At 44.7% G+C, this 25909-nt stretch overlaps 1 protein-coding gene across 1 annotated transcript in view; it reads right to left on the bottom strand.

Annotated features, from left to right (window-relative positions):
• The window catches only part of ext1c (exostoses (multiple) 1c), a 56730-nt gene that overhangs the window by 15961 nt on the left and 14860 nt on the right, over nt 1-25909 (bottom strand). Inside the window, exons 3-4 of the mRNA XM_061741082.1 lie at nt 6168-6261; nt 4089-4196 (exon numbers count right to left, since the gene is read on the bottom strand). Coding sequence (XP_061597066.1) covers nt 4089-4196; nt 6168-6261 — 202 coding nt within the window. The remainder of the gene's footprint in view (nt 1-4088; nt 4197-6167; nt 6262-25909) is intronic.

The raw sequence follows: 25909 nt of genomic DNA, 5'->3' as shown, positions 1-25909 counted from the left end.
GACCGCATGGTTTTAAAACAAAGGAAATTAAGACATGATTCCAAACCCCAGGGGGTTTGCAGTTTATTCCCTTTTGGGGGGGTAGTGTGAAAGTGACGCGCAGACGATGCATTGGTCAGTGACCTTGATTTACAGCAGGTCCACCCTGCTGACATGAAGAGAGCTCCGCTGGTGGTTAAATAGCAGTGACTTCCCGAATTTCATTGTCTTTTATCTCAAACTTGCTTCCCTCTCCCATGGAGCGCTTTGTGTGCTACAAATGCTACATGCTCGTAAACACGGAGAAGAGAAGAGCAGGGAAAAGAGCCGCTTTTCACCAGGATCGCCTGTGGAGCTTAACCATGCAGCTGTTCACCAAGGAATGCTGGTCTGCTTCCCAAATCTCTCTCTCTCCGACTTTCTTCATCGCAAGAGAAACGTCCACAGTCCTTACGTTCTGTAGGGACTACACTTCATCTCCGATCAGCGCGACCAGCATCAGCCGAGGAGCATCCCGCCAGCTGCCCTTCTGAAAGCCCCATGGTTACCAAGAACCAGTGAAGGCATCCTTCGTTCACCCGCGTTACAACGGAGTGACCTGCAAACGTTCCGACGATTCGACGAGCGGAACGAGCACTCGTGCGCAACGAGACGATGTCACCAGGCTACAACGACCAGGAAAAAATGGACAGCCCGGCTGCCTGCAACGCTGCCTTCTCTGTCTTCGAGAGACAGAAAGAGAGAGGAAAAAGGGAGCCGCTCACAGCTGGACCACCGGCGGGAGCGTAAAATCAGCAATCAGCAACTGGACCGGGACCAGAACCACGAGTTCCACAACCACCATGACGCTGCCGACTACCTCCAGGGTATCTCAACGTAAGAGGCTTGTGTCTGGGGAGTGTTAGTTTAAAGTGATGAGCGTTGAGTGTGTTTGCTGTTTTGTTTGCTTATTACTGCGTAACGTGCCGACGGTCTCTCAAGTGGACCGACGGCCGTTCATTTGTATTATTATATTGTTACGTTTGTATTATTATATTGTTACGGGCCCGTGTAAGTGGACCAGTATAACGAGTTCCCTCACTACCGAAGCGGTTCGTGCTCCCGTTTCCCGGTCAAAAGCTTAGAGCGACTGTCAAGGATTTTGCTCCAGACACTGGCTCCTGAGAGGGAAACCACAGAACGATAAAGGTACCGGTGTTGAGAGATCACGCCAGTTTTCCCACCCCTCCTTATTAACCCACATGGACAAGTTAGTATCCCGGCCATCAGGCCTACCATACTTTCATCTACCACTGGGTGGAGGAAACCTCCCTCCGCAGTTTTGAAAACACACACACACACACACACACACACACACACACACGCACACGCACACGCACACGCACGCGCACACGCGCACGCGCGCACACACACACACACGATCTGAAGTTTGTTTAATGTTTAGTTAGGTGTTGTTTAGGCATCGGAATTTATCCCGAGTGTTGTTTCACTATCTTTTAACACTTGTGTAAATACATTCAGATTCATTTGAATGAGAGAAGTTGTTCGTGTTGATCTTGCACATATTTGTAACATTGGTTGGTTGCAAAGGTCTGTGCTCGGACTCCTTCCTTCACTGTTATTCTGTAACGCCACCCCTGGCCACAGGCTGGCTCGTATGGAATAACAGCTACTTTGAGACTGATTGTGCTGTTTAGTTATTATTTTCCTGATAAGTCAGGTGGTTCCCCGTTTTGATTGATTCATTTTGATAATTCATTTTGATAAGTAATCTTCTTTATTAATTATTAATAACTACCGCAAGACAATTAGTAATAACTCTAATAACTGAACCAGCAATCCCTTTGTTGCACAACACAGATCATAAACAAAAAGCAGACATTAAATTGTTGGACCACCAAACCAGGCATTCTTGAACTTTTGACCTCTCCTGGTTATACTGAAATAAAAAGAAGACACTAAGAGGTCAAGATAGCAAAACTGAATTTGAAAAACTGTCTAGAAGATCTTCCCTCCACAATGCGTGTCTCCTGAAAGAGGGTGCTAAGGGGAAGGTGATAAAAATGAGAACCCAGTGACTGCAGGATGGAAGATTAAGTCATTACTCTCAGTATTAAGTACCGGTACTCAGATATCAGTTATCACACAACTGTTTAAAACTAAAACACATCCGTCTACGTCTCACTTCTGCTCCACTGGACATCAAATAACAACCAAAATCACATTCTATGTCTTTATAGATGACATGAATGAGGAAAATTTGTCGATTCTCCCCATCAACTTCATTTTATTTTTTAATTCTGACCCTCTATTTGTTAAACGGCTATTTTAACATTTCAGACCTGCAACACCAAGGAACCGGTTCCTGTGACCGGGGGTTGGAACAAAGAGGGTAGTAAACCCAAGTGCAGGAACGCCCAGGGTAAGATGGCTTTGGCAACTTCCCATATCTTGCATGTGGCCCATATGGCCCCTCCTAAAGGCGTTCACCGCCTTTAGGAGGGGCCACATGCAAGATATGGGAAAAAATGAAAAAAAAAAAAATCTGTGCAGTCATCTACGTGATTCAAGTGATTCTGCTTTTTCCAAGCTTATTAAAATGTACTTGAGGTCCAGGATGTCACAGGAGCGTCTCTCTGGACTTGCCATCATCAGCATCAATCATAGATTTGCACAAAGGATTTCATATGTCATAATTGATGATTTTGCATCAAAGAAGGCGAGAAAAGTCCGATTTTAGATTGTACTCCACACCTGTTTTTAAGTAAACATGGTTATTAGATCCTGATGAAGGATTTGTGCCATTTACATCTGTGTAACAGGATGTCAAACGATTCATTTTTTAAATTGCGATTAATCGCATGTTGTCCATGATTAACTCGCATATTAATCGCACATTTATTCACACGTTTTTTTGCTGTTCTAAATTACCTTAAGGTATTTTTTTAAAACTGTTAACAACATGAAAAAGGGGAAATATGCTTGCTTTATGCCAACGTTTATTCAACTTTCTACAAAAAAAGCTTTTGACCTGAATGTAACATTCCTTCATAAATACAATGTAGTCCCCAACTTTACACTTGTAAAGACTAACTTAAGATTCCTTGTTTTTTTAAGCAGCTCAATGTAAAACAATGAACCATATGCATCACAAACATTGTACAAGAAGTGAATTGGTCAGTTAAATGTTCCATGTAATTATGTCTAACCTCATATGGAGGAAAATAAAAGGCTCAAATAAAAGGCTTGTCTGCTTTTGAAGGGGAGGGTGCGCTCTCTGCATCGGTCGTGTGTTTGGCTTGTAAGTGGTATTTGAGACTCTACGTACTTCGATGGTAATTCATTTCAAATCAACAGTACATGCAAATAACTTTAGTCTTGTCCAGCGAACCAGCTGGCATCTTTTTGAAAGTGAACTTGCTGTTCAAAAGTCCCTTTTTATTCTCCATCTTTCCTTGCTTTTCAAAAAAGTTCACGCAGTAGTCCACCATACTTTTCCCCAAGTTACAGGTGCCGTCGACTGCCAGAAATTATATAATGCGCGTTAATCGTGCGTTAAAAAAGTTGTCGGCGTTAAGAGGATGTTAAGTTTTTTTTTTATTTTTATTTTTATTTTATTTTTATTAGAGGACGTTAAGTTAACGCGTTAACTTTGACAGCCCTAGTGTTTATATACTATACTATATTTATTTTCATTTTCTTTTTATTTATCTTGTTTTTTCTCTGTTCATGTTACGTTTTTTTATTTAAGAGTATATAATAAAAATAATACAAATAATATAATATATTGTTGGGGTAAGTCTTTATTTGTTTTTTGTTTATTGTGTGTGTGTGTGTGTGTGTGTGTGTGTGTGTGTGTGTGTGTGTGTGTGTGTGTGTGTGTGTGTGTGTGTGTGTGTGTGTGTGTGTGTGTGTGTGTGTGTGTGTGGGGGGGGGGGTTCCAGGGCGCCCAGGGCGTAAATCTAGCCAGAATCGCCTCTGGTGGCAACACCACCCACCGGACCGTGATCTATGTTCCCCCAGTGAAGATAGAAGGTGCGAGTAAATCCTAAACAGAACCAGGTCTGCCGGTTCTTTCTTCCGTCCTGCAGGTTGTATAACTCATTTACCTGCAGCAGGAGCCTCTCATCCCCCTCGACGACTGCCTGATTCCACTGGATGACATCAGAGAACGGCAGCTCCCAGCCGTTGCTCAGCAGCACGGGGACGCATGCCGCCTGGACACAAAAACACAAGTCAAGTGAGGCTGGACTGTTCTGGTACCGAGACTCCATCAGATGGTTCTACTTCAGGTTTAAAGGGGACTAACTACTGAATATGATATGAACTTCCGAACTGCTCTCGCTCCCACACCTGTGCAATGTGGACAGATCTTCAACAGCTCTGCTGGTTCAGGTGGACTTACGTGAACTCTGCTGCTGCACTTCCTGTAGAGGGAAACCGCTAAACCGGTGTTGGATGTTTAAACCGTTTTAACAGAGGTCAATAGATAGTAACTCACTTTTGGATCCAGACTCTACTGGTCAGTATAAAGACCTGCAGTTCTGGATCCAGACCCTGGTGGTCAGTAGATGAACTGTAGGTTCTTCACTTGCTGGATTGATTCAGAGTAGCAAAATGACAAGCCTAAAGCCCCTTTCACATAGAACGCGCAAAGCGATGACCGCCGCCGGCTTTCTCATTCATTGTGTATTTGCTACTGCTACATCTCGACGCCTCCAATAGGAGAGAAGGTGGCGAATGGTTGGGGGGGAAGATAGGAGGCTGAGAGAAGCCGGCCCACGTGGATTGGTTAACAACTGATGATGTGATCATGTACAGTAAAGTTAAAAGACTGATGACGCTAGCATCGCCTTTTAACAATTTGCACTAGTTTGTTGATTTATACAGTGCTGTTGCAAGTACTGCACATGCCTCCGCTAATGTTGATGGTGTTGTTGATGTTGTTAATGTGCCGTCTGTGTCTCTCTGTACTACAGCATTGTGGCCTCTACTCCGAGACCAATTTCTCCCGTGGGAGATTAATAAAGTAAACCTTGACCTTGAAAAAAAAACTTGCAGGTTGTAGATCAGAGACGATCAAGATGGAGGAAAAAATTATCCTGGCTATGAGTCTGTGTGAGGAGCTGTGGGATGCGAGACTGCAGGCCTATTGCGACCTCAATAAGAAGAGACAAAAGTGGAGAGAAATCTCTCAGAATCTGGACATACAAGGTGTGTTTAAAAGTGGTACGAGCCTGTATTCCCCCAAATCCTGGAGTTCATGATTTCATAGACCCTCCTTGCTGCTGCTGCTCGTCTCCTCCTCCTCCTCCTCAGAAGAAGAACTAAAGCCAGGGCTTTTCTTTGAAGCAAGGACAGATACATTTTGCAAACCGAGCTGTAGCTACTGTACGTCCAAACGAGTGGGAAAACGGCGCCAGACAAGAAAAACTTTTTTTGGTCGCCTAGCAACTTGCAACATGTGCGCGATGGGCGCATGCGCGCCTTGCTCGGCGCCGACTCTTTGCCCTACTCGGCGGTGTGCAAACCGCGCTCTATGTGAAAGCAGCTTAAATAGCTAAAGTCCAAGACTTTAACTTTTTAGGCTTGTCATGTTTTCTGAACTTTGATTAAAGACCAAGCAGAACCCAGCAAAGCTTCACCAGTCTTAATTTCAGCTCTGGCTGGACTTGTTCCAGATGTTGTTTCAGTCGCACCATTTAAAATGAGGATGTCTGGACAGATATGATCAGCATGAATACTCGATAACATTAAAATTAGAATTAGCATGAGCTTAGATGTGAAAACAAGAACTGTTCTAACTGAGCTCCAATGGTACGTGTTCCAGTCAGCCTTCAGGAATGCTTGTTGTACCCATTTGTATATTTTAAACAGGGTTGAGCAGGGTCACAGGGAACAGCCTTCTGATCCCCATCCCAGCTGTGAAGCATGGAAGTGGCAGTGTCATTATGTGGCACTGTTTTGCTACAGGAAGGACTGGTAGACTTTATCAAATATTAAGTGTTAAGAGGACAGAAGGTTCTGTGGTTATGTTGAAGCACTGGCTGTAGACGGGCCGTCCAGCCGGGCAAGACCCCAAAACACCTCCAGATTAGATGGTTTAAAGTCCCAAGTTAGGGGCAGACATGCAGAAATCAAAGCTGCCTCTTTCCAGACCATTCAGGCCCAGTCTGGTTTGTCTTTACCTGCAGAGACTCCAGGAAGCGAAAGGAGCCCAAACGTCGACCTCGAGGAACCAAACAGAAGGTGGAGTTGTGGAGCAGCTCCTGGTAGTCGAACCTGAAGGAGACAAGAAAGACCAGAATTTAGCTCCTGTTGTCCTGATGGAACAGGAACAAGGCCACTTTCAGATGATGTAGATGATTAATACCCACAGATCTGACTGGTGGACTTAATGTCCCTCACTCGGAATGCTGCCGAAGCATCCAGAGCATCATTTATTGCATAATTTATTTATTATCATTCATTAAAATGAGGTGGCAGCTCCGTGTGTCTGTGAGGGTTTTTCCCCAGGTACTCCGGTTTCCTCCTACAACAAGAAACGTTCTTTACGCCCATTTTTTGTAACCGAGGAAAGGTGAGCGTGTCCCAGGCCTGCTGGTTCCTCATCATCATATTCAAATTGATCTACTTGAGGGAGGAGTGTCGTGCTCCTGTGTCCACATTCAATTTCACATTGGTTGTGATGTTCAAATGAAACGTGCAATGATTTGGGTGTAACCCCAAAAACTACAGAGCAAGCATGCAGGTGAACAAGCCAATGTGTATGCCTACGTGTGTGTGTGTGTGCGTGTATGTATATGTCTGTGTGGCTATGTTTGTGTGTGTGTGTGTGTGTGTGTGTGTGTGTGTGTGTGTGTGTGTGTGTGTGTGTGTGTGTGTGTGTGTGTGTGTGTGTGTGTGTGTGTGTGTGTGTGTGTGTGTGTGTATGTATGTATATGTCTGTGTGGTTATGTGTGTGTGTGTGTGTGTGTGTGTGTGTGTGTGTGTGTGTGTGTGTGGTTATGTGTGTCTGTGTGGTTATGTGTGTGTGGCTATGTGTTTGTATGTTCCGTGTGTATATGTATATGTCTGAGTGGCTGTATGTGTGTGTGTGTGTGTGTGTGTGTGTGTGTGTGTGTGTGTGTGTGTGTGTGTGTGTGTGTGTGTGTGTGTGTGTGTGTGTGTGTGGCTATGTGTATGTATATGTGTGGCTATGTGTGTGTATGTATGCATGTATGAATGTATGTATATGTGTGTGTGTGTGTGTACATGAGTGTGTGTGTGTGTGTGTGTGTGTGTGTGTGTGTGTGTGTGTGTGTGTATATTTCTATGTGGCTATGTGTATGTATGTGTGTGGATATGTGTATGTATGTATGTATGTATGTATGTATGTATGTATGTATGTATGTATGTATGTATGTATGTATGTATGTATGTATGTATGTATGTATGTATGTATGTATGTGTGTGTGTGTGTAATAATCCTATCAAAGCTCCACCTGAACTGTATCTATAGTGGGGGGGGGGCAACCCCGCCACCCGCGAGACCAGAGGGCGACAAGGAAGAACCCGGAACCCAGGCCACCCGCAACCCCACAGAGGGCGAGAAGAGGGCGGGAGGCAACCCACCGCCTGCAAGGCCCACCCCCTCCCAGTGGCAGCCGAGGAGACCCGCGGACTGGGCCCCCATGACTACTGGAAGAGGCAGCTAGGGATCCCGCGGCAGCGGACCGCTACCCAGGCGAACCCCGGCCACCCGGTCCGGGCCGGACATGTGGCCAGGAGGCCCTCATCCCCCAGGCCAATGACCCCCACCCGGCGAGAAGCCAGCCTGCTCGGAGAGACAGAGCCGCCCCAGCCGCCGACGCGGGCAGGCGCACCCGCCCTCACAAAAGCGGCCCTCCAGGACCAGAGGAGCGCCCCGCCGCAGAGGCAGCAGGGGGGACCGGAGACGGGCCCGGAGAGAGGGAACCCCCCCAACAAGGCGACACCCGCGCGGGCCCGACAACGGAGGGCCCCAGACCCAGGCATCCCATTCTGATCTGCTGATCTTGGTGGAGTCCAGATGATTTTGAACTGATTTGAATTTTTGAAACTGGTGAGAGTTGGACACCACCACCACTTCCTGTCCTCAGGACATTTAACAGAGCAACAGCCCCAAAGGGGTCCACTGACAACTTGAACTGAACACATTTCAGATGGCAACACAAACATGATTTTAAGAACCGAAAAGTTCAGGATCATGGATCAAACCATTGAAATCTTTCATCCTTCACCTCCTCCACCTTCTCATCACATCTGTCTTCATCCTCATTCCTGTAATCTCCACATCCAGGAGAAGCCGGACTGGGTTTACAGGCACAGCAGCATGTGAATGTGACTCCAGATGTTAAATCCACCCTGCATCTGTCCCGTCTGGCGGCAGATGGACTCATGTTAATCTGGTAAAACAGCCCTGTGGTTCTGTATTTTCTTCAGGAAAATCAGCTGAGGTCAAAGACGAGAACAGGTAGGTTTGACAAGGCCTAACACAATCTGGAGCGGTGGTCTTAACTCCAACCTGCTCAGAGACGTCCACACAGCTGGACTGAAGAGATGAGAGGAAGAAGTCCAGCTGCGATGGTTCCATTTTTACAAGAATTGGTTCTGGAGGTTCACACCCTGGTGCCGAAAAATATCCACTCATCCATCTATGGACCCAGACACCCACCCAACCATCCAACTACTAATCTCTACTCATCCATTGATCCATCTGCCTACACCCACCCACCCATACATCCATCCCTCCACCCACCTATCTACTTATCCACCCATCCATTTATCCATCCATCGCATCTTAGTCCATCCTCCATCCATCCATCCATCCATCCATCATCTCTTAATCAATCCTCCATCCATCCATCCATCCATCATCTCTTATTCAATCCTCCATCCATCCATCCATCCATCATCTCTTAATCAATCCTCCATCCATCCATCCATCCATCCATCCATCATCTCTTATTCAATCCTCCATCCATCCATCCATCCATCCATCCATCATCTCTTAATCCATCCATCCATCCATCCATCCATATCCCCACCCACCCATCATCCCTTAATCCATCCATCCATCATCTATTAATCCATCCATCCATCATCTATTAATCCATCCATCCATCCATCCATCCATCATCTATTAATCCATCCATCCATCCATCCATCCATCCATCATCTATTAATCCATCCATCCATCCATCCATCCATCCATCCATCCATCATCTATTAATCCATCCATCCATCCAACCAATCACCCATCCATCCATCCATCCATCCACCCATCATCTTTTAATCCATCCATTCTCTATTAATCTATCCATCTATCAATCCGTACACCCACCCACCCACCCGCTCCTCCATCATCCATCCATCCATCCATCCATCCTAGCTAGCTACCTTATAACAGTAATGCTGTATCTGACGACGTTTATCTGTTGTTGATTGACAGTTGAGAAATTTGTTCAAGTTTTGATAGTTTGATATGTGTTTACAGAGCAGGTAGCTCACCAGTGAACTATGCTTATTTCAAGCTAGTTAATGGCTAGTTAAGCTAGTTAACTTTCCTTGTTGCTTGCTAGGAACTAGTTATCAGCCCAAGAAGACTGCGTTTGTCTGCATCTGTGACTCAGATGAAGAGCAGGTCACATTTAAAGGAGAGTAAAGGCAGAGGTGGTTCATCCAGAGGGTTCACATACTTTTCCTGCCTCTCTAGTTCTCATGTCAGCACATTCTTCTCATCTTGACAGGATGATTATGGGTTTCCTGTCTGCCAGCACCGTTTCTTCAGATTGGCTCTGTGACTGCAGAACTGTAATTTTCATTCTTCTGTCCGACTGTTGGAAATATATTTTTATACTTTCAGCTCTGAAGCAAGTATTTGTTTAAACGGCAGCTTGACTTTTACGACCTCCTGATACCACAAAGCTCCTCTGTGGACATCACACACGAGCTGAAGTTCACCGTTCAGCCCTGCTTGATTCTGGACCGGTTTCACTACAAACACAGCGACCACAGAGAAACCTGTCATTACACACTCCGCCCCCTCGCTGCTAAATACACTCATCTGTTTCTGTTCAACCCAAAACATCATAAAATTCATCTGAAGGTAGTGCATGTCAGTATCAAACACAACATCAAACTTTTATCACCATCTCTTTAATTATTTAACTAAATTGAAGGCAAGAAACAACATAAATCCCGCGGGAAATGCCAGGAACCTCCCGGATTCTAAAGACTGTAGATGTAAGAAGTTAGAGGAGGGGTTTCCTGTTTGAGTTCATCGACCTCTCTCACGCTTGTTTATTTACAACACTGGGTCTGCAGGCGGGTCCTCTGGCCAAGTGCCATTTGCTCTTTCCAGAACCATTTCTAATTGACTAACTGGACCGTCAACCATAATAATAACTTACACTCAAGTTAATGACATGATAATATCTTAAATAGACCACTAGCCTGCACTTTGCCAGTGGAATTCTAGGATCCAGAATGCTCTGGTGGAGTTTGTGGTTCACTCGGTTACTGAAGGTGTCCAGGTCCCCCGTGCCATCATCCCACCATCGACGTGCTTTACACAGTTTGTTCTTTGTTGATGTCAGTCTTTCCCTCTTGGCATTGTGTCCAAACATGCTTTTCCAAACATGATTTTCTTCTTTTTTTTAAATTTGATTTTTGTTAAATAAATCCTGACTGTCAGACTCCTTTTCTCCCTGCAGCCTCTCCTTCTGTCCATCACTCGTTAATTACAGATTCAGAGGGACTAATCTCTTTAATCTGATCCCTGAGTTCTCGTACGTTCAAACTCGGACATGATCAGGTAAACAAAGAGGTGAAAGTGGGATTTGCGTCTGTAATCGTGTGCTGCATGAGATTAAAATGTTTTATTTAATGTTTAAGGCTCTTTCAGGATAAATGCTGTGGAGACGGAGGGGTTTTTATTCAGATTACAGACATGTTAAATACCAAACTTCCAGCTGGGATCATGGGAGAGCTCCTCTCTAAACCTTTCTAATGGTGCTTTAATTTCACGTAAAAGCATCTTTCACATGTTGACTCTGAGGCGATCAGACAGGAAACGGCAGAATCTGCAGCTCACAGAGGATGTGAGACCAGTTGCATCATGGGACCTCGTGCTTAAATTTAGAAATGGGAGCACAGCTGTTTGGATGGGAGAGCAGCAGCAGGACGCTGGCGTGAAGAAAACATGAAGACGAGGCACCAGAGTGAAGGACAGCTGCAGGATACTGATGATGTGTTTGAAAGTCAGACTTGAATCAAGATGGTGTGAAGACGAGAGGAGAGGCTAGACACGAGGAACGGGAGGAACAACCCAGAGGTCTGAAGTCCAGACCGATTAGTCCTGGTAGATGATGACCATGTCGGTCGGAAAAGGACAAATCAGGGAAACAAGCTCCTCCAGAAACCAGCTGGAACATGTCCACAACAATCAAAACCACAAAAACAACAATAATCAATCAATCAAAACCACAACAAGAAGGGCAATCAATCAAAAGCACAACAACAATCAAAACCACAAAAACAATAATCTGCCTACAGTATATAGAACATTTCTAGTTCAAGACCACTGGAAGCGCCTTCACAATCAAGCTTTCTCTCACTGCTACATACTCACTATTCAGACTAAATTACTCCTAGCAATCAAATCACATTATAGTTAACATATATTACGCCTTGGTGGGATTTAGTTTCACCAATAAGCCTTTACATTTTTTTTGGGTGGGAAGAATACCCAGAAAAAACCCACAGAGTGACAAGGACAACATGAAAACGCCACACATAAACGCAGCACAACTAAGATCCACCAGAAACTTCTTGCTGTGAAGTGTCAGTGCTAACCAGCCCACTACTGTGCTGTTGTCGCGAAGAATTCGGGAAAAGAACAGGAGTAGCAGCTGCACCAAGAACCAGCATCACCATGGTAGGACCTGCAGGACCTGCAGGTACCAGGACCACCATGGTAGGACCTGCAGGTACCAGGACCACCATGGTAGGACCTGCAGGTACCAGGACCACTATGGTAGGACCTGCAGGTACCAGGACCACCATGGTAGGACCTGCAGGTACCAGGACCACCATGATAGGACCTGCAGGTACCAGGACCACCATGGTAGGACCTGCAGGTACCAGGACCACCATGGTAGGACCTGCAAAAGGAGAACACTACGGAAGACAGACAATATCAATGCTACTGAATGATCCAGGTAAATGATTTATAATCGTAAACTGAGATAAAAGAGACAAGATGAAAATGCTCAATGCATCATGGGAGTCCACCCCAGCAGCCCCGGCCTATAGCAGGTGAACTGAGAGATGCTCTACGAGACTGGTTAGGAAACCAGCCTAACAACTACCACCCCTAGCAACCAGCCAGCCTAACAACTACCACCCTAGCAACCAGCCAGCCTAACAACTACCACCCTAGCAACCAGCCAGCCTAACAACTACCACCCTAGCAACCAGCTAGCCTAACAACCAAAGACCCTAGCAACCAGCCAACCTAACAACCAAAGACCCTAGCAACCAGCAAGCCTAACTACCAACCCTAGCAACCAGCCAGCCTAACAATTACCACCCTAGCAACCAGCTAACCTAACAACTACCGACCCTAGCAACCAGCTAACCTAACAACTACCGACCCTAGCAACCAGCTAGCCTAACAACTACCACCCTAGCAACCAGCCAGCCTCACAACTACCACCCTAGCAACCAGCTAGCCTAACAACTACCACCCTAGCAACCAGCCAGTCTAACAACCAAAGACCCTACCAACCAGCTAGCCTAACAACTACCACCCTAGCAACCAGCCAGCCTAACAACTACCACCCTAGCAACCAGCTAGCCTAACAACTACCACCCTAGCAACCAGCCAGCCTAACAACTACCACCCTAGCAACCAGCTAGCCTAACAACTACCGACCCTCGCAACCAGCCAGCCTAACAACTACCACCCTAGCAACCAGCTAGCCTAACAACTACCACCCTAGCAACCAGCCAGCCTAACAACTACCACCCTAGCAACCACCTAGCCTAACAACTACCACCCTAGCAACCAGCTAGCCTAACAACTACCACCCTAGCAACCAGCTAGCCTAACAACTACCGACCCTCGCAACCAGCCAGCCTAACAACTACCACCCTCGCAACCAGCAAGCCTAACAACCAAAGACCCTACCAACCAGCTAGCCTAATAACTACCGACCCTAGCAACCAGCTAGCCTAACAACTACCACCCTCGCAACCAGCCAGCCTAACAGCAAGCTCTGTAGGCTCTGGTTTAAGATCAGACATTGTCTCAGTAGTGATACTTGAGGATGAGGATGTACAGATGGATTTGATCAGAATGAATATAAAGTCAAACGAATTAGCATTATAGCCTTCTAAGCCAAAACAGCTTTCTGTGATTGACATGAAGTGGGCGTGTCCTGCCGGTCAGACCTGTCCTCATTTGGTTGCCTGTGTTAAATTGAAGTGAAGCAACTGAAGACCCCCCCCACCCCCCCCATTTCACAACATCTGCCGGTGTAGCGTCCGGTAGTACGTCTTTAAATACAGATGAGCGTCAGGGTATTAACACATGAGAGCTAAGGCGCTGCTTTCATCCTTGTCCGCCTCGGCCCCACCCACGCTCTGGAGGATGGAGGCAGCACTGTGGCTCATCAGAGAGGATGATGGGACAGACGGAAGAAGGAGGAACACAGCAGATAAGCACCTGCTGGAGACAGATAAGAGGAATTATTTATAGGGGAATTTACACTTCAGTGACGGAGCTCCCTGTTCGTCTGCTGGGGATGAATCATGGGAACTCCTGCCGGTGGGAGGCCTTTATGAACGTGCACAGAGACGGTAGGAGATAGCAGTAACGGGAGGAAGCTGACTGATGTCTGCTTTTCAGGGAGAGCGAATGAACTGAAAATCTGTTAAAGAAGACATTCTTGCATTAATGTCTGCTCATCCAACCTCCAACTTCCAGCAGAATACGGAGGCGTACACAGACTAGGTGAGTTCCTCGCCGCAAGTCCCGGGTCTGCTTCAGGGACTGCTCCCGATGGACATACCTGATACACCACATCTGTTCGCAGCAGCATCCTTTATGGGGTGGAGTCAGGCACTAGACTCCACCTTCCTCCTCCAAGAAGTGTGCCACGTTTGAAACCATAGACTAGACACACCCCCTGTCACACCACTCACATTCCTGGTATGGGCCGAGCAAACAGTCCTGGAAGTTGAAGGGTAGTACCCAGGCAGACAGAAAGGTCTGTGAAACCATACACAAGGAATAATTCAGAAGCACTCGTCATGTGCGGTCCCTAGCGTGCCTGCTGGCCCATGGATGTGAAAAGCTGGTCTCACACCTCCACCTTTAAGACGGTTTAGCCCATGGGACACATGGTGGCCTTGATATCAACGTTGTCTCCTGACGTTGTGGCTTCAACCATGACAAACCCATCCACGTTCTCAGTCTTCTCGTAGTACATTCCAAAACGTTCTCAAATTAAACTACGATAAAACAGCCAGATAGCTGCCAATCTCGGAACCCTATCACACTACATCAAACCAATTGCTAGGAATTTGGGTGTTTTATTTGGCTCTGGCCTTTGTTTTAATGAACAAATTAAGAAAGTTGTCCAGTCGTGTTTTTACCAGCTGAAGCTGATTTCCAAAATCAAATCTTTTTTATCTACTGATAATCTCCACAAAGTTGTCCATGCTTTTATTCTCGCCTGGATTATTGTAACGCCCTTTACACCGGTATTTCTCAATCATCACTCCACCGCCTTCAGTTGGTACAAAACCCCGCTGCTCATCTGATCACTGCCTCAAGAAAAGAACATATAACTCCAATTCTGCCATCCCTTCACTGGCTTCCTGTTCAATATCGCATTAATTTTAAAATGTTATTGCTGACTTTTAAGGCCCTAAATAACCAAGCCCCTAGTTATTTTAAAGAACTTTTAACCCCCTACCTGCCAGGGCCTGCCTCAGATCAGCCAGTAGTGGTCTTCTGATCATTCCCAGGGCCGACTTGTGACCAAAGGTGATGGAGCTTTTGCAGTCAGGGACCCCAAACTTTGGAACTCTTTACCTGCTGAGATCAGGTCAGCTAAATCCCCCACTGCTTTTAAATCTTTACTAAAAACATTCCTTTTTAGAAGAGCTTTTATTGTGGTGTGAATATTGTATTAATTTTAGACTTGGTTAGTGCTGTCTTATGTTCTTATCCACTTTGCCCTGTATTTTTATCTAATGTATTGTATTGTTCTTGGGAAGCACTTTGTAACTTTGCTAAGAAAGGTGCTATATAAATAAAGTGTATTATTATTATTAATACAATTCGTTGCACAAGGCTTTAACACAGTTATGCCCACTGCAAACCAGTCCGTGTACAGGTTGGAGTCCCAGGGGCGGAGAACACGATGGCCAGAGTCTCCATGAACTCATGAACTCACTCCTGGACTTCTCCAAAAGGTTGTGAGTGAGTACACCAACACTTTCCGTCGCGAAAGTGCAAACCTCTGTCCTTATGGGGGGACTGTTGGTTGCGGTGGGTTGTATGTCTCCCTATTCTTACAGTACATCATAACAGCAGAAAACCATTTCTGATGCTACTCTGAGTCTATATGTTGTCACCTGTCCACGTTCTCATGTGCAAATTTGTTTTTACGAGCTGTAGAGTTTTATTTAAAGAAAGCGGCAATGCGGGCGTACTGATGGGAGCGGATGTGGATCGGTTTTGCCGTCTGGGAGCTGGTTGGTGGTTGAGAGGAGCTGCAGCAGATCTGAGGAGTCCTGAACATTCATCTTTATCCTCTATTAATAGTCCCAAGGTTTTAGGAATGCTCTATATTTCATGGCACTGCGCTCTGCAGCGGATCATATTACAAAACTGTGAGTCACCGCTGGGTCTGGATGACACTGATCCGAAGGTGTAGGCTGGTATTTCTGTCTACATTTGGACAGGAGAGAATCAAACAGGATCTACAGCTGCACCATGAAGACAGACAGGACATGAAAGGGCCTATGTCGGCTTTACTGGAATAATGGAAGCAGAAATCTAAGATGTTAAACCTGAGACAGCAAAGTAAATGTGCATCTTTATACTTCAGGTGTTAACGTAGATCCCTGGGAACTAAACACACACCCCTATGATGTCACCCACAGGGTTCTGAGGAGCCTCTTCTTACTGTGGAGAACATAGACTGTATAAAACAATGGACGAAGCCTTCAGTCACATCATAGGTTTCTGAGCTTTAAAGCCTTTGTTGGCACCTTTCTTCTGTTAATAAGTTCATGGACTTCCCGGGATCAGTGGTCCACCCGTAGATGGATGTTAGAGCTCTTCCAGGACAGAAACCAGCATCTGCCCGTTTCTCTGGAGACAGGAAGCCTCTTCCATCAGCTTCAGATCCAGTAGGCCATATCCAGAGTGGTATTGATTAATGCTTGCTTAATGCTTGCTGAGAACACCAATGAGCTTATTTCCAGGAAGTAACATGATCTGTCCAAAGTGGGAGAAGCTACTGTGATATATCATGTTTCCTGCTCTGGTTCTTTACTCCTCATCTATGCCATCATTAACTCACAGTTCCTGTATCATGAGCCCATACTTTATCTTTAACTTGTTTCAGCAGTAATTTCCCATAAACGGGATCGGATGTCTAAATAAATTACGATAACAGACACAGTCAGTCCACCATGGTCCCCTAAAAGAGCTCCAGAGCTCTCTTAGCTCGTCATATTCTCAATTGTAGTTTTGAGATCCTCTATGCACCAAGCTGGAGCCCCGTTCTCTTTTTACTAAATATGTTACCTTTATTAAATACCAGGCAAAATAGTGATCCATCCATCCATCCATCCATCCATCCATCCATACATCCATCCATGATGACATAAGCAGTGGTGGACAGTAACGGAGTAAATTTACTTGAGTACTGTACTTAAGTACATATCCAGAGGATTTGTACTTTACTTGAGTATTAGATTTCTTTGGTACTTATTACTTTTACTTGAATACATTTCCAAGACAAATATTTGTACTTTTACTTGAGTAAATTTCTAGGAAGGCTGAAAAGTACTCGTTACTTTCAGGTCTGCTCTTTTTTCTTCTTCCCTAAAATCCTATTGGACACAAGCTGTTTTTGTCAAAGGAGGAGACCTATCACAGTGAGTGCACGCTCTCCACTGGGATGTACGTAAAGCGGAAATACGTCAAGCCTCCTCAAAACGATACCGCCAAAGGAGCCTGCGTTTGTCAAGACAGAGCCGCAACAATGGCTACGCTGAGTCGTCTGAGTGTGATAATGAGCCGGACTCGGAGCAGGGACTTTCACAAAATCCTTGGCCATATCTTAACTCAATGTTTGAGTTCGACCGAGTAAAAAACGAGGGCACAGACAAACCACAGACAAAATAAAAAAATTAGATTAAATTAAAATTAAATTAAAATCAAATTAAAATTAAAAAATATAGTAATTTACTGATGTGGAAAATAAGAAATGTACTCTTACTCTTACTTTTACTCTAAATTTAAAAGCATTTACTTTTGGATACTTAAGTACCTTTAAAAGCAAGTACTTTTCTACTCTTACTCGAGTAATATTTTGACTGAGCTACTTTTACTTGTAACGGAGTAAATTTTGACCAGTAGTATTTGTACTCTTACTCAAGTACTGGGGTCGAGTACTCTGTCCACCTCTGGACATAAGTTAACGACTGTCATTTATGTTAGTCGTCCTCCAATTACAGTCTTGACGATATAAAACACACTGACAATGGTAGAGGAGGTTCTAATCTGGTAGAAACCAGAACCGACTAGAACTCTGAGACTTTTCAGAGTTTTCAGGGTCACACTCATCTGAACATTTAAAAACAATCAAAGCACTTTAGATCAAAGGTAAATGTTAAGGTGTTTGCTGTTTGGAAACTTGTTAAACGGATAAATGAGGTGAAAAAGACTGAATGATGTACAGCGTTTCAATTCAATTCAGGTTAATTTGATGATACCGTATCAATCACTGGAGGAAAATTCTTTGTTGCTTTAACCATTATTATTTAAGGATCCCGTTGTTTAAATCAGGTGTTGGCTGCTGGATGCCAGGGACAGAAGGGACAGCCAGTAACTCCACCAGGACATGAAACCATGAGGGAGCAGGGAGTCGGTCATTGATCTCCAGTTACCGGCAGCCCGTGGACACAGACAGGAAGAGTGATCACCGGAGGACAGCTGGGACAGGCGGAGCAAGCAGCAGGAAACCTGAGTTGGCGCACGACAACTCCTGTATCCAGAGATCAACCAGCTGGAAGAACGAGCAGCCACCCCGAGAACTAAGGAACGCCTTGCATGTGAGCGATCTGCTGTTGGCACTCAGTCAAAGGTCAGCGGCGACCTTGAAGGCCACCGGAGGACAGTTAGAGGTCTTCACAACAGCCAGATGACTGAAGGAAGGACGTCAGCGAAGACGGCAGTACACAAATCACCCGAACTCCTTAAACAAGGAGGAGGAACCAGACCTACAGTGAGCCAGACCCATTTTATCTGTTTGGGGATGGGTCACAGTCTGGGGCAGGGTCTGGGTCACGGTCCGGGGTCACGGTCCGGGGCAGGGTCTGGGTTTATAACAGTGCAGGATAGGGCTGGGCGATATATCGAGATTTTAATATATATCGATATATTTTCAAACGCGATATGGTACGAGACAATATCGTTTATATCGATAAAAAAAAAAAAAAAATTATGATTTTGATATGGCTTATTTTGTGACAAATTGACTTGAATGTTTTATTTGAGATTTGCACAAATGTTTTCTTATTTGCACAACTGTCAACCTCAGTGGAAAAGTCTGCCTGTTACTGTCTACATTATATTAATTGCAGTGCATTTTAATTTAATTGTTATGCAGGAAAGGGATATTTGTTTTATTTTATTCAAGAAGCATTTTTATTTTTCCAGGGGGAAAAAAAAAAGGAAAAAAAAAAAAGAAGCATTTTTATTCTATATATGCAAGCAATTTATTTTTATTTCATTTGTTTTATACATTATGATATTGTGCAGACCTCTGTTAATAAAGGTAACCGTGTGACATTTGGCACGAGATATTGTATTAAAACTGACTGGTTTTTTAAGGGTTTGCCTCAGAAAAAAATGAAGCTAACAGAGATGCTATGCTATAATGCTTTGGGGGAAACCCCAATTATGGCACAGAAAAAGAGGCACAGAAAAAATATCGATATATATCGAGTATCGCCATTCAGCTAGAAAATATCGAGATATGACTTTTGGTCCATATCGCCCAGCCCTAGTGCAGGACTTGCATCAGCACCACAGACAGTCAGAGCAAATTCATGCTCCGATACCCTTCAGTGTCATCAAAGCTCAGATCCAGAGATGATTTCAGCATTAGTTCTTTGGACCCTCCGGTCCAGATTATCGCTGACTATCAGTCATCTCTGTAGCGGCCAATCAGGGCCCTGCGTTTCACATTAAAGCAGTAAGAAAGGAGGTGTTAAAAGCCTTTTCATCAACATAATTTGACCTAAATTCAGAAAACAAACTTCAGGCAGCTCCAGAGTCCTCAGGAGGAAATGTTAAAGAGGTCCGAGGAGGAGTTTGGGCCGGTTTAATTCCTGAAATACCCTCTCGGAGCTCCTCTGTGGCTGAACAGTGTTAAAAGTGATTTCATAGTTAATTAACTGCAAACATACGAGCTGCACTGAGACACGCTCGTCACCCTCTTCCTCATAATTAACCAACAGCAGCTCGGCAGCATGCAACTGGGGGGGTTGAGGGCAGAGGTGCCACGGGTGCTGTCGGGACCAGGACCACGGTGGCTTCAGGGCCGAGGCTCCAGCCAGATTCCAACCTGAGGTTTTCCCCGTCACCAGTGAAATAAAAGTCACCTCCCTAAACGCGGAATACGCGCTGTGCGTAGGACCTCATCTTCCAACGGGGGCTCCGTTTTGCGCAAGGGGACGCATTTACTCAGCAACGTATATGCGTAATGGATGCACATATGCGCTACCGTGAGGAGGAGGGAAAGAAAAGAGACGCAGGTATCTGAATCTTGCCGTGCATTGATTGACAGCAGAGATTTCAACTTTTCATCCAAAAGACATCACAAATAACGAACGAGCAAGAAAAGAAAAAAGCAAAAACACAAGGAAACTCTTGATATGAATCTGTCTCCAGTCTCTGTCTAGACTGGAGAATTGTGTTTTTCCACCAGCCCTGATGAACATTTATTGAACGCCTTGTTAACGCCCTCTGCATTCACCTCTGTTGAAAAAGAGTGGTCACATGACCAGTTGGTCGTACGTAAGCAACAAACTTTAACCAATATATAATTTATTGGCTATAGTTTTATATCAATTAATATTGTTAGGAAGTTTGACTATTTTTAATGAGATAAATGTGCACCTGCAAAAGGCACACGTGTGTTTAGCTCTGATTTCCGACCTGCAAGACCGGCTTTCAGTTTTTTGTGGGGGATTAAGGTGGTGGAGGTTACTTTCTTTTGAAAGAAAGTAACCTCCAGTAATTGATGAGTAATTGATCGGTATTTGTGACTTGTTTATATGTTTTTTATTTAATATATTTATTTATTATTTCAGGTTGATTTTTCATTTGACTCATACAGTCAAGCTACTTTATGTACCGTACATTTGTTATTATTGGCGGGTTGTCAAGTTAAATGGCACGTTGTGATACGTTCATCCTGAACCAATAATACATTTGGGATGTGGAGAGGTTTGAGGGCGGGGAACCTCCAAATAACATTTCGCTTAGGGCCCCAATTTGCTCAGGGGCAGCCCTGCCCGTCACCATCGCTATGAAAGCTACCAATCCCAGCTGAATGTGCCCAACGCAGATGAGACCGCCCTCATGGGCCTCTTCTCTGATGGAGATTAATCAGCCTACTGGGGTGAGATAGACCGTCTGCTGTCATGGTGAAAAGCATCGACAACCTAGACCTACAACGTTCTCAGGACACTGCTGCCATGGAATCCATCCTCACAGGGGCAACAACCCTTCTGGGAAAACCTGCGAGGCACCTGAGAACCTGGAAGTACCAGAAACTGAGGCTGGGGTCTGGGGAGGAAGAAAGCTTTCAACACCTACAACGAGACTGATTCAACCCAGAACATGAAGAAACCCGCAGTTCCGGTAGTGACCACTAGGCTCTGGATCGAGATCTTATTCATATGATTCAAACCCTAAAACCTTGAATTGAAAATGGAAGGCAGGAAGGCAACAGAATAAAACCCTGAACGAAGCTTACATAGTAAAACATTAGGATTAAATAACTAATAACAAATATAGTTGTGTAAATGTAACCCTCTGTTTTAAAATGAGGCCTACTTACAAATAGAAAATACATTTAAAAAGCCTAAAAGATGCAAAAATACAAATAAAATGTCAATGTTACTAAAAGTTGTGGTAATTACCGTAATTAGCACGTATACTTGATCATTAGGGGTGGGTACCGATTCAAATGTCAAGAATCGATTAGATTCCGATTATTCAGAATCAATTATCAGGATTTGATTTGATCCGATATTGATTTGGGTTAGTGTTATTTAAAATGTTTTTGAGCTGTTGCCTGAATTTTATGACTGTAAAATAACTAGTGAACTAATATTTTCACTAATTTCACATCGAAAGAAAAGTTTGTCTAGTTCAGGAGTTTTAAAAACCAGCGCTTTGTTAATGTTGCAGCTACTCTTCATGTTCATTGTTTAATAGTTCCACACCAGGCGCATGTGTGAATTAAATGACGTGACTACAGGGGTTTAAAGTTCACTGGGCTAAAATGTAATTATGGGAAAAAATTTTTTTTTAAAAATCAATCTTTAGACATAGGAATCGATTTTTAGAAATTAATATGAGAATCGATTTAGAATTTTCAACACAGGCCTATTGATCATTTCTTCCCACACAGACGTCCAGAGTGGAGCAGCAGGAAAGAGTCGGAAGCTGGGTGACTCCTTCCTTAATCGACCCGGACGGGAACACGTCTCACCTCTGTTGGCCGAGCTCCACAGGATACCTGCGGCTGCCCCGGTACAACACAAGTCGCTGCCACTTGCCTGCAGGGGATCTTGCCTGTGTGAGCTTAATGTGACGGCTGACACCACTTCACAAGCACTGCGCTCTTCACGAGGACACCGGCTGGCCTCGTCCTCTCCTCACGCAAGGAGGTCATGGTGCAACCTGTTCCTCCACCTGGTGCCTCCATGGTGGAACAAGTCACCCGCAAGAGCAGTCGTCCCTCTCTACGTTGAAGGTGTGGAAAACTCCCCCTCCAAGACCTTCTGTCATAGGCTGCATTTAATTAAATACTGTTTTATTTAGGCCTGTGTTGAAAAAAATTGATTTTCCGATTCTACATCGATTCTCATATTAATTCCTAAAAATGGATTTGTATGTCTAAAGATACATTTTTTTTCATCATTACATTACAACTTTTGGTATTTTTTTGTTTATGCCTAAAAAAGGAATGTGGAGACAAGAATAACTGGTGCCATGTTTATGCCTTTAAATATCTTTAAAAGTATGAAAACATTAAAGTTTTCAGTTATAATTGCATAAATTGTCTATATTTCACGACTTTATATACTGTCTTGGGGTTACATTTGCATAAAATGCTAAAAACCAAATTCTATAAAAGTAAAACGGAAATAGACCGAAAATGGAAAAAATTCAAACAGAATGTGGGAAAAAATGAAACTTGATTTCATACAGCCTCTGTTTGCTGCCCTGGATCTATTTGATCATTCTGACCCACACGATGTTTCTGAAAGCAGTTCTATCAGCATTCTGGGAGCTGATTGGTCCTTACAGCATCATTAGCTGCCAATACTTGCTGTTGAATCTCAATATAATACTAGCATTAATATGTTGCAGAACTACACAGTCATATAATTCATGCTACAGCTCAAAAAAACAGATTTAATAACACCAACCCAAATCAATATCAGAATCGAATCGGATCGAATCAAATCGTGATAATCGATTCTGAATCTTAGGAATCGGAATCAAATCGATTCTTGACATTTGAATCGATCCCCAGCCCTAGTTTTATTCCTGATCTACTACGTTGCTCTGGGTTGACTGTGTTCCCCTGTTGCAAGTCACTTTGGACAAAAGTGACTACCAAATGTAATGTGTTGTGAAGGTGTTAGCTGGACTTGCCCCAGTAGCCACATCAGCCCTCCGGACCGAGCTAGCCAATGGCAGCAGAAGAGGAAGGGGGGGTCTCCCTGAAAGGCCCCGGCGTGCTGGCTTTTCTTTGCAGAACGATTCCCCCTCTTCCCCGTCCCGGGGCCTATACACAAGAGCCACTTTCCGGAACGGTGTAAAAACGGATCCCGTCTTTTTTCTTTCCCTTTTTTTTTTTTTAGACAAAAAAGGTATATACAAAGAGATACCCGTTGTGTATGTGAGGGCCGTCCCCCCACCCCATCCCATAACCGAGGGAGGATTTCTAACAACTTCTGATCACGTTGTTGACACTTTCACACGGGCGCAGAAGAAGAGGGGAAACTACCGTCAGCACAACGCATCATACTCTAATTCACTCGCTCTGAATAATTCAACATCCGGGGCGCCGTTTGGAAAGCAGCTCCCTAAAAATAACAGCAACACTTCTCACATTTAAAGGAGCTTGAGGCTGGATTTATGAAAAAAAAATTGTATACGTTTTAATTTTTCTAGTAATAATGTCAGATGAAGCGTTCCAAACCAAAAAGAGTGAGCCCTCTAGTGTATCTCTCCGTTGCCTTGAACAGGCTGTGTGCTGCAAAATGTGCTGCAAGGCTGGGGCCGAATTTCCCGCGCTGGGCGGCGGATGTGACGTCACATGACGCTGCATGTGCGTTCTCCCCGTTCTCCCGTGCCGGCTTCACTGTTGGCTGCAGTACCCCAGACGGCCGTCGTGGTGAAGGGTGGCGCTAGAGAGTCTCATTTCTTAAAAGGAGCCTCATGCTCCTTTTAAGTCCAAACCATGTTTGTTGTAAGTCACTATTAGCACATTTACAACAGTTGTTAACTTAGAATTATACTAAATAGTTAAATCTAAATATTTAATGTTACACCTCAATGTCAAATGTTTAATCTAAATGTTAAATATACAGTAGAAATTAAATATAAATGTTAAATCTTAAACATTAAACATTTTGGGTGAAGCTAAATGTTAAGTTAAAATAAGTAAATGTAAATGTATACCTCCGGTTACAGGAAGTACAAAAGTAAAAGATGTCAGAGTGTGTATCTGTAAACGTCTGATGGCGACATAGACTGTAGGAAACAACGGACCAAAGTCACGTGACCCGCTGGTTTCTGAAGCCCGGTTTTCTTCGTATGGAGCGCAGACATGTTACTCTGCAAGCCGACAGGAACACGCATGTCAATCAAAGTTCACTTTGGTCCCAGCTCCTTCAGTCGAACCCCACCGAAAGTAAGCAAATTTAGTTAACAAAGTATTGTTGTGAATGTGCTCAAAATGACTTACAAAAATTTAAACCACTTTCTTAAACATCATTTGGAGCTAAATGTGACAAAATGTTGTTATTTGTAGAGTGTAGTTTTACAAACGACGCTTCCTATTAACAAAACTGAAAACGTCTTAGTTGTCAAGGAGAAGATGAAATCAGGCGTTACATTATTAGAATGGTTAAAAAAACAGCTGAGTGAACGCAGCCAGAACCGGATCTTTTACGTCAAAGAGAGGATGACGCCTAAGAATCGGTCACAATTATTCGGGATGAAATTGACATGACAAAAGAATAATGACAGTGACATAAATATTTTTAACCGTCCCTTACCGACCATAGTTATCAGCGCTGGAGCCGCACTTCACTCCAGGGAGGAGCAGCGTCTGTGGTGAAAACCCGCTCCAAATAGTAACCTCAGGTCTTGCGGAAGACCTGGACGCCTCCAGCTGGTGAGGAAGACCCGGGTACTTCCAGCTAGTGAGGAAGACCTGGGTACTTCCAGCTAGTGAGGAAGACCTGGGTACTTCCAGCTAGTGAGGAAGACCCGGGTACTTCCAGCTAGTGAGGAAGACCCGGGTACTTCCAGCTAGTGAGGAAGACCCGGGTACTTCCAGCTAGTGAGGAAGACCCGGGTACTTCCAGCTAGTGAGGAAGACCTGGGTACTTCCAGCTAGTGAGGAAGACCCGGGTACTTCCAGCTAGTGAGGAAGACCCGGGTACTTCCAGCTGGTGAGGAAGACCCGGGTACTTCCAGCTAGTGAGGAAGACCTGGGTACTTCCAGCTAGTGAGGAAGACCCGGGTACTTCCAGCTAGTGAGGAAGACCCGGGTACTTCCAGCTAGTGAGGAAGACCCGGGTACTTCCAGCTAGTGAGGAAGACCCGGGTACTTCCAGCTAGTGAGGAAGACCTGGGTACTTCCAGCTAGTGAGGAAGACCCGGGTACTTCCAGCTAGTGAGGAAGACCCGGGTACTTCCAGCTGGTGAGGAAGACCCGGGTACTTCCAGCTAGTGAGGAAGACCTGGGTACTTCCAGCTAGTGAGGAAGACCCGGGTACTTCCAGCTAGTGAGGAAGACCCGGGTACTTCCAGCTAGTGAGGAAGACCCGGGTACTTCCAGCTAGTGAGGAAGACCCGGGTACTTCCAGCTAGTGGGGAAGACCTGGACACTTCCAGCTGGAGGAGCTGCGGCGCTTTGATTTATTGTAGCGATGCTTTACATGCAGCTGAATCTGTCTAGTTCAAACCGTCCTGGTCAACTTCTCCACATCATCACACTGCACTCACACAGTCACTTTCTCATCCACGCGCCTCTCATGCGCTACTTACACACACAGATCTCAGTTAAAAGCCGTAACACTATTATCACCATATAAGAACGCTGATGGCATCATCTCTTCAGCT

This window comes from Cololabis saira, chromosome 15 (assembly GCF_033807715.1).
Source record: "Cololabis saira isolate AMF1-May2022 chromosome 15, fColSai1.1, whole genome shotgun sequence".
In the NCBI taxonomy this organism is placed as follows: Eukaryota; Metazoa; Chordata; class Actinopteri; order Beloniformes; family Belonidae; genus Cololabis; species Cololabis saira.
This window is presented reverse-complemented; position numbering and strand designations above follow the sequence as displayed.